The sequence below is a fragment of the Fundulus heteroclitus genome, unplaced genomic scaffold (assembly GCF_011125445.2).
Source record: "Fundulus heteroclitus isolate FHET01 unplaced genomic scaffold, MU-UCD_Fhet_4.1 scaffold_302, whole genome shotgun sequence".
Taxonomy (NCBI): domain Eukaryota; kingdom Metazoa; phylum Chordata; class Actinopteri; order Cyprinodontiformes; family Fundulidae; genus Fundulus; species Fundulus heteroclitus.
Genome location: NW_023396712.1, coordinates 66935 through 81631, shown reverse-complemented (window position 1 = coordinate 81631; position 14697 = coordinate 66935). Strand labels below are relative to the sequence as shown.

General features: G+C 40.8%; 2 protein-coding genes across 3 annotated transcripts in view; both read right to left on the bottom strand.

The window, feature by feature from the left end:
* Nucleotides 1-14697, bottom strand: part of LOC105922772 (zinc finger protein 345) — an 82610-nt gene that overhangs the window by 42995 nt on the left and 24918 nt on the right. The gene's annotated exons all lie outside the window — the stretch shown is intronic.
* Nucleotides 3762-14697, bottom strand: part of LOC118559502 (stonustoxin subunit alpha-like) — a 36648-nt gene continuing 25712 nt past the window's right edge. The window contains exons 2-4 of the mRNA XM_036130228.1: nucleotides 13640-13728; nucleotides 4553-6046; nucleotides 3762-4294 (exon numbers count right to left, since the gene is read on the bottom strand). Of these exons, the coding sequence (XP_035986121.1) occupies nucleotides 3762-4294; nucleotides 4553-6046; nucleotides 13640-13728 (2116 nt within the window). The remainder of the gene's footprint in view (nucleotides 4295-4552; nucleotides 6047-13639; nucleotides 13729-14697) is intronic.

Here is a 14697-nt window from a genome sequence, read left to right as displayed (position 1 = left end):
TGCCACTTTCTGGTGACGTCCCTCAACCCAATTTTATTATGCATTTTAGACACTTTCACTCAAAAAATGTCCACAACGCATATTCATGTAGGCCATTATATGGGGGGGGGGCAAAGACGTCTGGGGGGGGCTTATGTTATGTGGGCATCGCCTCGGATTGCTGCCTCCACCCCCTCCCACATTTAGACATTGAGGGTTCTGGGCAGTTGCTTGGAGGGGGTGCGCTGGCACCAGCTACCTTCTGTAGGGGGGGGGGGGGGGGGGGGGGTCTGTGTCCCGGGCACCCCTTTCGGTACTCCCAGTTTTAAACACACTTAGGAACAACACGCAACAATACAACATCTGAGCGCGCGTAGGGAGAATCGGGGTCTTTACAACAGCCCCGCTCTCGGATTGCTGCACGGAGTCTGGGGCATGGAGGCTAGGCGGGCTGCCGGGTCCGGGGTCTGGGGGGAGGTTGTTGTGGGGCCCGGATGGGTTGCCGGTGCTGGCGCCTCTTCTTTCCCCAAAAAGGGGTGGGGGGAGGGGTGGCTAGGGTAGGATGGGCAGGGAGTGGGCTTAGGTATTTGGGGGGGGGGTCTGGTTGGGTGGCCCGTGCGGGTCATGTTGGCCCCCTACCCCGGGGGGGCTTGGGCTGGGGGCGTCTGCTCCGGGGGCGGGATGGGGGTCCGAGCAGGTAAGGAGGATTGTGGTGCGCCCCCCCCCCCCCACTTGGGGTTCATGTGTGCAATTGTCACATGCAAGTGTGTGTACAGCGTCCCTTTTTTTTGTCTTTTGATCAGTGTGTTGTGAGTGGGGTCACATAACCAACACTATGATGACGTCATATATTTCAATTTAACACAGATCGCACATTACAATAATCAGTCTGTTTTTCCTGTTATTGCACAACAATTAATTATCACAACTCATGAGTTTATAAAAAAGGCATTATTTAACTTATTTGAAGTCTTATTAAAACGGTTATATTTTAACCCTGTGACTTGCAACCTGTCCAGGATGTAATCTGTGTCTCCGCCTAGGAAGAGCCACCTGCCGTCCCCCCCCCCCCCCCCCCCCACCCCCATTACCCTGTTTCCCCATCAGATAGGGCTTGACGTCACACCTGTACGGAAAAGCGGGTATAAAAAATCCATTATATAAAATTGCTAAAAGTTTATCAGAAAAAAACATAACTTGCTTTTTAAGATGAACACTTTAATTAGAAAAATGTTATTAAACTTTGCATAGTTAAAGTTAAATATTGCTGTAGGTAATCTTGGCTGCTGTAGCTTGTTTCTTTGGCAGGTGATTTTGGGTTGAATAAAATGAGTCCATAGAACCACAGGAGGCTTTCTCAGCTGGTTCTAGTGCAACATGGTTCTACAGTGTCGCTTCACATCGCGCTCCACTCTGTTTAAAAATAAAAAAAAAATTCATAAAAGCTTTCTGAGAATCGCCTTTCTCTGGCCTTACCCAGTTAGAACCCGTTCTCCAGTCCATATTGTAGCTGCAGTTTATTTTCTTATTTATTAACGTAGTTTCCTTAATAATCTGCATAAATCAAAATCCTTGTGATTTTATTTAACGAGTGTCCTGGTGAGCAGCTGCTCCTGAGGTGGAGCTTCTGCTTATTGACTGACAGCCGATGCAGCTCTGCTTTCTTTGTTGCAGAAAAGCGCAGGTGGAATTTTTTTACTTTTTCTGAATCAGACCCATTGAAATGCGGGACACTGTTTCACATTCCGACCATTCTTCAAAAAAAAGAATAGAAAAAGCCCATCATGCTAAATTAGCCTGAGCTAGCGCGTAACACTTTGAGTTTTTAATAAAACGTAATAGCGAAACATGAAGAAATCCCTGTTTGGTTTATCAGCTAAGTTGCGGGCAGCGAGGGAATACACGCTGACAGGTGACATGGCCACAGGTGGAAATAATTCATTAATTAACTGCAGGAGCAGCGACAGACACACTTACTGATGAAGCTGTTGTCAGCTGTTCATTCCGGTGAACTTTATGACCTGCTGGTTTGCATAAATCCAAAGAAAACTTTGACCGCCGCTACTTTCATTCATGCCATATATATATACTCTTGGTGGCGCTAAAATTATCAGACCATTACCAGATGTTAAACGGTAGTTATTCATTACTGTATTATATTTGTTTCACCAGCAGGTGGCAGCCAACATAATTTTCTGAAAATTATTTTTTGATATGTTGGTACCATATCCAAGAGGGGGATGAATGGAAGACTACCTTCTGACCGGACACTATGAATATTTAGTCACACCTAGTGAACGAGGTTTTAAGGGACATGGTGGGTTACTTTGTTTTGTTCTACCTTGATGACATCATCGTTTACTCTGATAAGACATAAACAACATGTCCGGTCTGTTCTTTTTCGCCTTCTCCAAAATTAGTTATTCGTAAAGGCGGATAAAGTGTGAGTTTCATGTGTCCACCATGTCCTTCCTGTTTCCAGTCAGTACATCATCAGGGTCATGGGGCGTTGGTGGGTATCTCTAACAGACTTTGGGTAAGAGGAGACGTACACCGCTGACATCCTTTGGTGGGTTATGAGATGCTTTAAGGTTTTTAGATTACTCTTATTTTGTATTAGACCATATTAACTGTACTATTCTATCAGTGAAAAAGTTTCAATCCTCACTGAACAAACAGTGAATAAAAAGGAAACTCAGAGTTTAACACAAGACTCAGCTTTTTCTGAGGATTTCCAATAGTTGGCAGTGTTATGGACATATTTTTAGCTCTAGAAACATAAAAATATTCCTATTGTGCTGACATCTTCATTGTGACTGATCGGAAAGAAAGATTGACGATTTGGAGTCTAGTTCATGATCAAAAAAGCCACAAGACAATGTTTCCTGAGATCTACAATGTGTTTATTTTAAAAACAAAAAGTATGTCAAAAAAGAGAAAAGAAATCACATGATCATTGCTGTGGTTTAAAAATAACTAAAAACAAACAGTTGAAGGATTTTTACCTATAGAAAGGTTGCTAAATTAGACGAAACAATTTCTAGAAAAGTAAGAAAGTATTTTTCACTAAATATAGCTGTCATTTTTACATTTTCTATAGATACTACACCCCTAGATGTTTTTTAAATGGAAGAACACAACAATGTAAAGATTTAGTTAAACACACATTACATGATTTATTTTCACCAGTGACTCAAACATTTATTTCCTCCACCACAAAAACTAGATCCTTGTTAACTTTAAAGAATGCTAGGACACCCTGTAAATGCTGTAACCATGACCACATTTTGTGGTTCATAAAAGCCTTTAAAAGTTTAAACTAACCCTGTCTTCCAACTTTAACAAAGTTGTCCAACTAGAACTCTGAGAGTTTGCTTCTGCTGTAAGGAACAGAAACCTTCTAATTAGCCAGATGGATAAGAAGTCAAGATGCCATCATTCAACCAAGATGTAACGTTTACTGTAAACCTTAGTAAAAATTTGATCACAGAGTGGTGTACACTGTTCCCTATCTTCTAAGTAAATATTGTGTTTTTTGTCCTTATGCAAACACAAATGTTTCTTTTCTAGGCAAATTATTTTCTAAATGAAGTGAAGGAAATGCACCCATGAAAACCAGTGTATATGCAGAACATTTCTATCACTCTTTCTTTAGTCCATGACTTCCCCTTTGCTAGTTTTGGAAAGCCCCTAAATTTAAAATGTCTTTTGTTAATCAGTTGCTAACTGCTTACACACCCCATCTGCTGGAATCCTATATCATTGACTATTACTATTTATCTCTAAATAGGTCTGAAGGAAGCAAAGTTGGAGGAATACCAGAGATATAGACCTGGGTAAAGTGGCTCAGTGAAATTGGCCTTGTAGGTGTACAGGTGAATCAGTTGGTTAGAGACGACATTGTAAAATGACAAAGAGCCACCGGACCAATCCAGATACACGCCAACTCTGCTGCATCCTTCAGGAGGAAGAGGTTGACTCCAGTGCTTTTTATCATGCAGTGACTCAAATTTAAGATTGTTAACACCCAGAGACCAGGATAATTTGTTCTCTCCAAACGTTTCTCCTTTCCTTGCCATGCTATCATATGCAAGCGCTACCCAAACAATATTAGGACTTTTAACGCTCCACTCAACCTCAAAGTAACAGCCTCCTGTCAGCCCCTGCTGGCACAGAACCTGAGGACGGTCTTTAAATCTCTGGGGGGTTTCGGGATACTTCGGGTGTGAGGTTCCAAAAGTTGCCGTTGTGTTTTCATCAGATAGTAGAAGCCGATTGTTGCATGTGGCTGGATCCAAGGTCAGATTGCGGTAGTCTGGGTGATAGCAAAAGAGGTAATTTGTTACTCCAAAAAAAGTAAAAAAAACAAAAACAAATCAACTGGACTTTTTTTCCGAAGTTTGAAGACATTTCGTAATCTGTAATCTGTTATTCCTTTTCATATTTATCCATGTTTAATCAGCAGAAGTACATGATTTCTTGTCTACTATGCATGTAAAACTATTTTAAACAATCTTTTGTATGAAGAACCTTTTTACAGATAGCTACACTCTTGAATAGAAAATGGCCTTACACCACAGAAGATCTCTTGGGTCCAGCTTTGCTGTCACATCAGGAACCTCAGGCTGTGAGAAGTCTTCAGTTTTCAGAAGGCCATCTCTGTACTGATAGATGGTGGCTCCTTTGAATTTTGCGTTCGGGAGAGCTGCTACAACAAAATGAAATCTGCTGCTGCCCTTCAGTCGTTTGAAAGCTGAACTGAACTCAGTGGCCTTTTTCATCATGTTGGTTACAACTTCATCTGAGAAGAACCACTGGTCTTTAGTGGATGGAGGCACGCATGGTTGAGGTTCTGTCTTATCTTTACTCAGATAGTTCATCATCTGGTCCAGAAAGGGGTCATCAGTTTTCACAGAGGTAAAAACAAAGCAGAAGACATCTACGCCTTCAGCTAGAACCTCTTTGTCCAGGTTGTTCTTATATGGAACAATCTGGATTCCCTCCATAGTTCCAACACAAGACCCAATGACGTTAATTTCTCTCTCTGCATTATCTAACCAATTATCTAAACTTTTGGGACTAAACAAAGAATTCTCTTGCTGATCAATGAACTTTTCCAAAGATGTTTCATCTTCTTTTCCTTCACGAATGAGAGGAATCTTCTCCCGCATTGTCTGTCTGAGCATTTCTATGTAGTCTTTACACAGATTTTCAAAAAGAATAAATTTTTCATGAATCTGTGGAAAACTCATCACTTCTTTCTCTTGCTGAGCCTCATTGCATCTCATTTCTATTTCTCTGATACTTTCCAAATAAATTCTAATCTTTCTGAGTAAACCAAAGGAAATCTGTTCCTTCAGCTCAGCTGCTGATGGGTCCAGATCCTTCAGAGGAGTTAGCCAGACGTTTAGAGGAACTGAATTTTCTCCATTTTCTCCAAGGAGGCCTGGAAGCTTTGTGTAGGTGTTCACTGCATCTTCAAGAGTCACAGGGTTCTTGTCAAGAATAAAATCACCATAAAATTTACAGGTGTATTTACTGGCTACATCTTTTTCTTCTTTACTCAGCTTTAATTCTGCTTGACCCTCAACAGCCAAGTCTGGAATTTTCTTGATCACAGCTTGCATGCTGCCCTCAATGTTCTGAACACTGTTTGAATCTAACTTCTCACTGTCAAACACAAAGAAAGTATTTACCCCATAAAGGATGCCGGTGACTACATGTGTTGCACTGGATTTCTCAGAATAATCCCTAACCTGAGAGCCCTCAACTTTGGGAGAAGACCGAGCCAGCACTGCATTCTCCAGCGCTTTGTATTCAGTTGTGGCTTTGTATTGAAAGGTGATTCTGCTCTGGTTCTTGAACTTCTTCTTGTCATTGAGATAAGCTGCAGATCCATCAACGTCAACCAGACCACCCAAAAAACTGGCTTTGACAGATGCATTCAGATTCATCAGAGAAGACTTGGATTCAAAGGAGTCAGAGACACTAATTTCACAAGAACTGCTTTTCTGGGTCTGTCTGCTGCTTTGGTTGTTGATAGTTTCACTGTCCCACAGAGTGAAACCTGTAAAAAAGATATATAAATTAATATTCATTCAAAGTTACCATGAAAACACTCTAACCTTTCAAGTTGGAGACAGACACCGAATAAATGTCCATTGGACTGCGTTATGTGTTACAGTAAGCAAAGACTGGACTATTAATTTCACATCTACTGTAACCTTAAAATAAGTTGACACAGGAGATTATGAAGGAGGCTTCCTCTCCTACTATTACTTCAGCTTCTCCGTCTCTGACTAAGTCTCCCCTTATCTCCTGCTTTCTGCGTCAGATGTTTAGCTATTCCTCTGCCTCCTTTAGTGATAATGGTACTTGTAATAAATGTAGTGTTTTTGTAGCTTTGGAGGCGAGGGTGTCAGAATTAGAGTCCCGGCTCCGTGCTATGGAAAGACCAGCTGATAGCCGCCCCTCTGCTAGCGCGGAGCCACATAGACCTAGCGTTAGTTCACTTAGTGGTCCTCCAGAAGCACCCGAGCAGCCGGGTAAGCAGGCCGGCTGGGTGACAGTTCGTAGGAAGCATAGCTCTAGATTTCAGCCCCCAGTTCACCACCAACCCGTCTGCGTTTCAAACAAATTTTCCCCACTCAGCGACACACCCGCTGAGAAGCCGACCCTGATTATTGGGAGCTCAATAGTCAGAAACGTGGCACTAGAGACACCAGGGACCATAGTTAAATGCCTGCCAGGGGCCAGAACGGGCGACATAGAATCTTACCTAAAACTGCTGGCTAAGGATAAGCGTAAATACAGTAAGATTGTTATTCACGCTGGCGGTAATGACACCCGATCACGCCGATCGGAGGTCACTAAAGTTGGTGTTGCTTCGGTGTGTGAGTTTGCTAAAGCAATGTCGGACTCCGTGATTTTCTCTGGTCCCCTGCCTGATTTGACCAGTGATGACATGTTTAGCCGCATGTCATCATTCAACCGCTGGTTGTCTAGGTGGTGTCCTGAAAACGATGTGGGCTACATTGATAACTGGAGAACTTTCTGGGGAAAACCTGGTCTGATCCGGAGAGACGGCATCCATCCTACTTTGGATGGTGCAGCTCTTCTTTCTAGAAATCTGGCCGGATTTATTAGTCCTCCTAAATGCTGACAACCCAGGGTCCAGACCAGGAAGCAGAGCCGTAGTTTAACACACCTCTCTGCAGCTTCTGTACTGTTACCCATCCATTAACCTATTGAGACGGTGTCTTTCCCACGGCCAAAACTTAACAGATCAAAAACTTATCTAAAAGGAACAAATCATAAAAACCTAATAAAAATCAATACAGTTCACCTTGAACCTAAAAATAAAACAATTAAATGTGGTCTATTAAATATAAGGTCTCTCCCTCCAAAGACTTTATCAGAAATCAATTCGTTAACTAACAAACAGATTGATTTGTTTTGTCTCACAGAAACCTGGCTACAAGAGGACTACGTTAGTATAAACGAGTCAACTCCCTCCAATTATTCAAATTTCCACATTCCCAGATCTGTGGGAAGAGGAGGAGGAGTGGCAACCATCTTTCAGTCTGATTTATTAATTAGTCCCAGGCCAATTAATAACTACAGTTCTTTTGAACATTTAACCCTCAGTTTCCCTCATCCAAACTGCAAAGCAATAAAACCTCTTCTGTTTGTTGTTTTGTATCGTCCACCAGGCCCTTACACTCAGTTTTTGGATGAGTTGTCAGATTTCTTATCTGATTTGGTGTTAAATACTGATAAGGCTATTATAGTGGGTGATTTTAACATCCATGTTGACACAGAATGTGATAACCTTAGTGTAGCCTTTAAAACTATCCTAGATTCAATTGGTTTTGCTCAAAATGTGCATAAACCGACGCACTCTTGGCTCCATACTTTAGACCTTGTGCTGACATATGGCATTGATTGTGAAGAATTACCAGTATTTCCTCACAACCCTGTCCTATCTGATCATTTTTTAATAACATTTGAGTTTAATCTAACTGAGTTCTCCACCCCCAAAAGAGGGTTCCATTATAGTAGATCTTTATCGGATAATGCTGTATAAAAAACTTAAAGAGTCTGTCCCCTTTTTAATATCCTCCGTATTGCAGAAATGCCCTGTAGATGGCAGCAATGTTGTTTCTTCCAATTCACAAATAGATGTCTTTGTAAACGGTATGACTTCGTCATTGCGTTCTGCATTAGACAATGTAGCTCCCTTGAAAAAGAATGTGATTATTCACAGGAAGCAGGCTCCTTGGTTTAATTCAGAGCTGAGTTCCTTGAAGCACAATGTTAGGAAATGGGAGAGAAAATGGCGCTCTACACACCAAGAGGAATCCTACCTAATCTGGAAAGACAGTCTATTGTTGTATAAAAAGACCCTTTGCAGAGTGAGAACAGCATATTTTTCATCATTAATTGAAGAGAATAAAAATAATCCTAGATTTCTCTTTAGTACGGTTGCTAAACTTACCCAGAGCCACAGCTCTGTTGATCCATCCATCCCCTTAGCTCTTAGCAGTAATGACTTTATGGGATTCTTCATAAATAAAATTGATTCCATTAAAAATAACATAATTGGCATCCTCCCAAACATGATTACCTCGTCCTCAGTAAGTGAGGCAGCATTGGAGGAATCCTTAGAACCTGCGCAGTGTCTGAACTGTTTAAAAGCAGTAGAGCTTTCTGAGCTATCTAAAATTTTAGCTTCATCTAAACCTTCTACCTGCATGTTGGACCCAATCCCAACCAAGTTGTTTAAGGAGATATTCCCTTTGATCAGTGGCCCTATTTTGGACATGATTAATCTATCCTTAGTAAATGGATATGTACCACAGGTTTTTAAAGTAGCTGTTATTAAACCTTTACTTATGAAACCTTCTCTCGATCAAGATGTGTTAGTAAATTACAGACCTATATCTAATCTTCTTTCCTATCTAAAATTCTTGAGAAAGTAGTTGCTAATCAACTTTGTGAACATTTACAAAGTAATGACCTTCTTGAGGAGTTTCCGTCAGGCTTTAGAGCTCATCATAGCACTGAAACGGCTCTGGTGAAGGTCACTAATGATATTCTCATGGCCTCAGATAATGGACTTGTGTCTGTACTTGTCCTGTTAGACCTCAGTGCTGCATTTGATACAGTTGATCACAATATTCTCCTACAAAGACTTGAGCATACTGTCTCTGCTCTGTCTTCTCTAACCGGTTGAGGCAGATGACCATTCATACTGAGCCCGGTTCTGCCGGAGCCTTTCCTTCCCACTAATGGGAAGTTTTTCTTCCCACTGTCACTGTTCCTGCCGGTATATAACCAGCCTTGAGACCAGACATCAGTGGCAGATTATTTCAAGCCATTCAGTAAAACTAATCCAGCCTTCTATCCTGACTACCTGCCTGCCTGTTTTCTGATCTGTTCTGTCCTTTGTTTTCTGAGCCTGCCTGCTCCCTGCCTGATTCTGACTGCTAGCTTATCTACCTGACCCGTTCTGTCTCTAGACATCTGAGCCTGCCCGACCCCTGTCTGATTATCAAGCCAGCTTGTTCCTGGACCCGGATATGTGCCCTTACTCAGTCTGGGATTTTCACTGGATCTCTGCTCGCCTGGCTTTGGCCCCAGACCTCTTCTCAGACCACGGAACCTGGAAATTCCTCCTGTACCTCCTGCCTGTTGTTTTAACGGTTCTGACCATCTGCCTGTTCCCTGACCACCGAGTAACTGCAGAAGCCCACCAAAGGGTTCCCTGACCAGAATTGGAATCGTTGGTGTTCTCACCAACCAGCAAAAACCGGCACTCATTGTTTCCACTGGTCCCCTGACTACAAAGATTTTAGTGATCGTTTCCCCTTTATCACATTGGTCCCGAAGTATCAGCAAGATCACTAACCTGCTGTCTCTACTTCCAAAGGTTCAGGCCATAGAAGCTGACAATAAACCCGCAACCTGCAGCAGTTTAAGTTTTAATAAACTGTCTTTAATCCTCACCAGTCTGTCTCGGTTGAATTCTGGGTCCTTAGTCTACGAACGTAACACTGGGAGTTTTAAGACTAGGCTTAAAAGTTTCCTTTTTGACAAAGCTTATGGTTAGAGTGGCTTAGGTTACCTCTCTAGTTAGGAGCTATAGGTTTAGGCTACTGAAAGACAGCCTTGAGATGACATTATGTGAGTTGCTGCTATTAGAATAATTGGAGTTGGATTAAAATGAATAACATGAGCTGTTTACAGATCTGTATGGAAACTTTTTGAGGTACAGAGAAGCAAATCCAAAGCTAAAGAAACCTATTATTCAAAAATTTAAACTGACCTTCCCTAATATAACCTTGCACAATATTGGTACAATCTACTTACCCTACACACAACAGTATGTACAGCACTGATTACCGAACATGTGACAAACTCCTCCCTTACTTGCTAAAATCTAATCTATGGCTTTTCTGTTTTGCATTACCATTCTACTTGTTTCGTGCAATTGATCCCTATTGACATAACTCCTTAAACTGTGAAATTTATCATCCTTTGTTGATTACAGTAAACATAATTTATCCACTCAACATTTTTATTAACTGTGACCCAAGATAAAATAGACTCAAAACCTGCTCTAATTTCATGTTGTGCTTTAAATTCATCAGTAATTCCTCTTGGTTGACCAGTAAGATTTAAATAAACTCTTTCATTTAATCCGTAATCTCCTAGACTCCGACGAGACCTAGTTTTCCCTATTTCAATCTGAGCTAATTCTTTTACCCCTTCATACACTAAAGTTGTCGATACTTTCATTTGTACTAATGCACAGAGCCCTACCCACTTAAGAGGTAAGGTGTTCATTAGCATGTCGTCACCACACACCAGTAACTGTCTGCTACTGGATACGTTTGATCTCCTAAAAAGACAAGTTTGGGAATGGTCATAGTAATATTTTGACAGTCCTCTTCTATAAAATATGGGTTCTCAAACCATATGGGCTTTGTAGCAAACACTTGTGTTACATTTGCATGCTTAAACCAAGATAATACCCAGGTTACATTATAGTTTACAGTGGTGTTTCCTACATTAATTCCTTCATTGTTTTCAAATCCTCCACTCACGAAACATTCGTACTCTGTGTCATAATCTATTTCATAATCAGTGGGTGGAACATTATCTATACACCTATGGGTAATAGGTAATTAAAAAAATGACACTGCATCTTCTCTTGAAGTGAACTCACCATTCCTACATTTTCCCTGTTGTAATACTGCACATTCCTTTGATGTGTATTTTTCTGGAATGACCATAGGGACTGCTCCCGGAGCAACAGTATAAATTAAGCAATCATTTCTGGTTAATTCTCTAGATGTATACCATGACCAGCTATACCATGTATTAAGTATGGCTCTTTGCAGTGTGCAATTTGCAAAAAAAAAAAAAAAAAAAAAACAGAGGGGGGGATAATTTCAAAAGTTGTATTAATGAATCAAAGTTTTATTAATAATGGTTAGCTAGCAGGTGCTCTTTCAGGTAGGTAGCTAGCTAGATCCAGTAGGTTAGACATTTGTTTTTAAACTTGCGCCATCTACTGTCGGGTCTCAGGAGTGGGTATTAATTTACTTTAACCGCTTTTAGCAGAAAATGTAATAATACTCTTTAAATACAAACAATAAATTAATTTATATATGTGAAGGACAAAAGACATGTATTAATATCAATTTTGAAAAATCCATCATATTCAGGGGTAAAAGCAAAAACAATCAATTTGACTGAAAACATTTTCTAGTCAGCCCATATATTCCTGGGCTGTGGACATCATGCCACCTTAGTAACCTCATTTGCTTATTGTAACAAGTCCACTTTAACCAAATCTGACAGTTCCATTGACAATTCTTGTATCTCTCCCACCTTCCAGCTTCAGAGCCTTTTGCACCATCAAGGACATTCCTCTGCATAATCTCCTTCACTTTCCACATCCATAACATCACCTGGTTAACCTTCATATTTGCAGCATCAAGCAAGTTCTTCTTTCACACTTTTGCCAAACTGGTCCACAGTCCACTCACCTTTCCCCTTTACAATTTCAAAACCCTCCATAAAGTGCAGCTAATTCAAAAGACAGCAGCTTCATCATTACATCATCTTCTTCACACCTGTACATTAACTCTACTGTAACATTCAATATAAATCAATCCTATATACTCTGTGTCCCCACCTCTCGCTCATTGACTGCTGGAGATGGTCAACAGCCCCTCCATGACCTTCTTTGTTACAGAAAAGCACAGGTGGAATAATATTTATGATTTTTTTTTACTTTTCCCAAATCAGACCCAGTCAAACCGGGACATCGTTTCACATTCCGACCCTCCTTCTTCTTCTTAAAAAAAAAGCACGTCATGCTAAATTAGCCGAGCTACAGCGTTACTCTTTCAGTTTTAAATAAAACATAACAGCAACAGACACACTTACCGAGGGAAGTTGTTGTCAGCTGTTTTATGCACTGAACTGTCTGACCTGCTGGTTTACATAAATCCAAAGAAAACCTTTGACTACCGCTACTTTCAGTCATGCATCTGTGGTCAGTTTGAGATTTTCTTTTAAAAGTTAAAATGATTGAACACCGATAAACCTCAGACTGGTAGATTTCCGCTTTGCAAAGACCCGCCCTACTCTCCTTCTGATTGGCTAATGTCCTAGCTCTGGCAGATTTCATTGGTTAAGCGCAGCTTCTGTTTAAAATCTTGAATAAAAAGTCTAAACGGAACATTTTGCGCTCAGTTTTCCAAATGACGAAAGTCCCTCACAGCAGTGGAGAACATTAAACCCCTGATAATATTACCTATTCAGATCAGAAGGGGGAGGAATGTATCCCCCCCAGGGATAAAACACGAATGACCAGGGGGGGGGACGTCACAACCAGAGGGGGGGTAAATCCCCCCCATCCCCCCCAGCAAATCGCACCCTGGCTCTTTGCCATAATGGGTCACCCCTGCGTCTCATTCCATGCTATTTAATATCTTTATAATTTATTTATTGCTCTTCGTGTAGCTACGGTTGCATGCGGTCATCATTGGCCTGATGCTTTTGGTGCAACACGATCATCCATGACATGTTTTAACCTCACAGAATGAACATTAGAACCTGCTTTAAGCACACAGGAATATTTCATTTTCAGGATTATAGTGCAGATAGAAACACAACTGTGTTAGCTTTTTTAAGCTCTTCGAGGTTCTACTTTCAAACCAGACACATGCAGAGCCTAATTGATCCACAGAACCTTTGGCTCACCAGAAATGTTCTAAATTTAATTACAACTAAGTTTAATTCATGGAGATAGGTTAATAGTTGTTTCAGAGACCGTAGTTATTTGTAATAATAAATATTTTTCTTCATAGTCCCACCGAGGGTAAATTTTTCTCTACATTTGACCCAGCATTTAGGTAGCAGTGTGCTGCAGAAGTAGCAATCCGTGCTCAAAGGTCTTTGGATCCACACTGAAAGACTGAGTTTCAAACCATCGACTTTTGCGGCATCTCCAAGACGCAACCAGCCAGTTCCCTGTTTTAACTGAGCCTTGGATAAATTAAACTTTCCAGAATGGGTAGGTAAGCTCATATGTGCAAATACTTTCCTGGCTTGATCTGTTTGAAGCTGAAATGTGTCACGTTACCTGTCACCAGCTGGTCTCTGCGAGCATCATACAGCATGCCTAAAGAGAAAGGCCGACCCAAGGCAGGCACCTGCACCTGCATCTTCAGCCTGGGACAGGAGAAAGACAGCGGGTGTAAATTAATAAAATGTACAAAATAAAACTAAATAGAAAAAGCAAGCAAAAACACAAAAAAACTAAAAGCAGTACAACAGTTTTACATCTGGACTTAAGCATAGCCCCTTAGTTAAGGATTTCATTACCTGGTGAAGGTTAATTGGTCACCTAAGAAATCTTGAAGTCTTGTTGACTGGTGTGAGTTCCAGACCTCTGATGAGGCCTTATATCCTCACAGCTCCTCCCACTGAAATATCAGGAACGCCTTCAGATCTCAGTTTACCAAATGATCATATCTGCAGAATCCCTAAAAGAAACAGTTCCTCCCACTGCCACGTGTCCACAGCCAGTAGTTAGGAATGAATCAGTCAGAGTTTTACTTCTGTATTTTGGAGGTGCGGCTGTAGTTTTCCAGGTTATATACTTTCACACTCCTTTGCCTGCCTCGGTGTTAGCAGCAACACTGCTAAACAGATAAGAGATGTGAGTTACACCCAGAAATCAAAAAGCATCAGACAGAATGTAGAGTTTCACCAGACCAGGAAAAGCATTGTACTAACATTATGAAGCAAAGATGTTTTTCTTTTTCAGGAATTAGGGCGTCAGTCTGCAATATCAGACTAAATAACATGTAAAATATAAGAACACACCCAATGAGCATCATTTCCAATGAGAAGCATTGAACCTCTAACTGAAATTAGACATAAAATCTCTAAGGTGATAACACTCATTGGCTTGCAAAATTATTCACACCCCTTGAACTTTTCCACATATTGTCACATCACAAACACAATGATATTTTCTTGGAATTTTATGTGAAAGACCAACACTAAGTGGTATAAAATTGTGAAGGAGAAAGAAAAATATACATTATTTCTTTTTTTAGAAATAATAAACATAAAAGGGTAGTGTGCAAAAGTGTTCAGTCCCTCTGAGTGAATACCTCGTAGGACCACATTTTG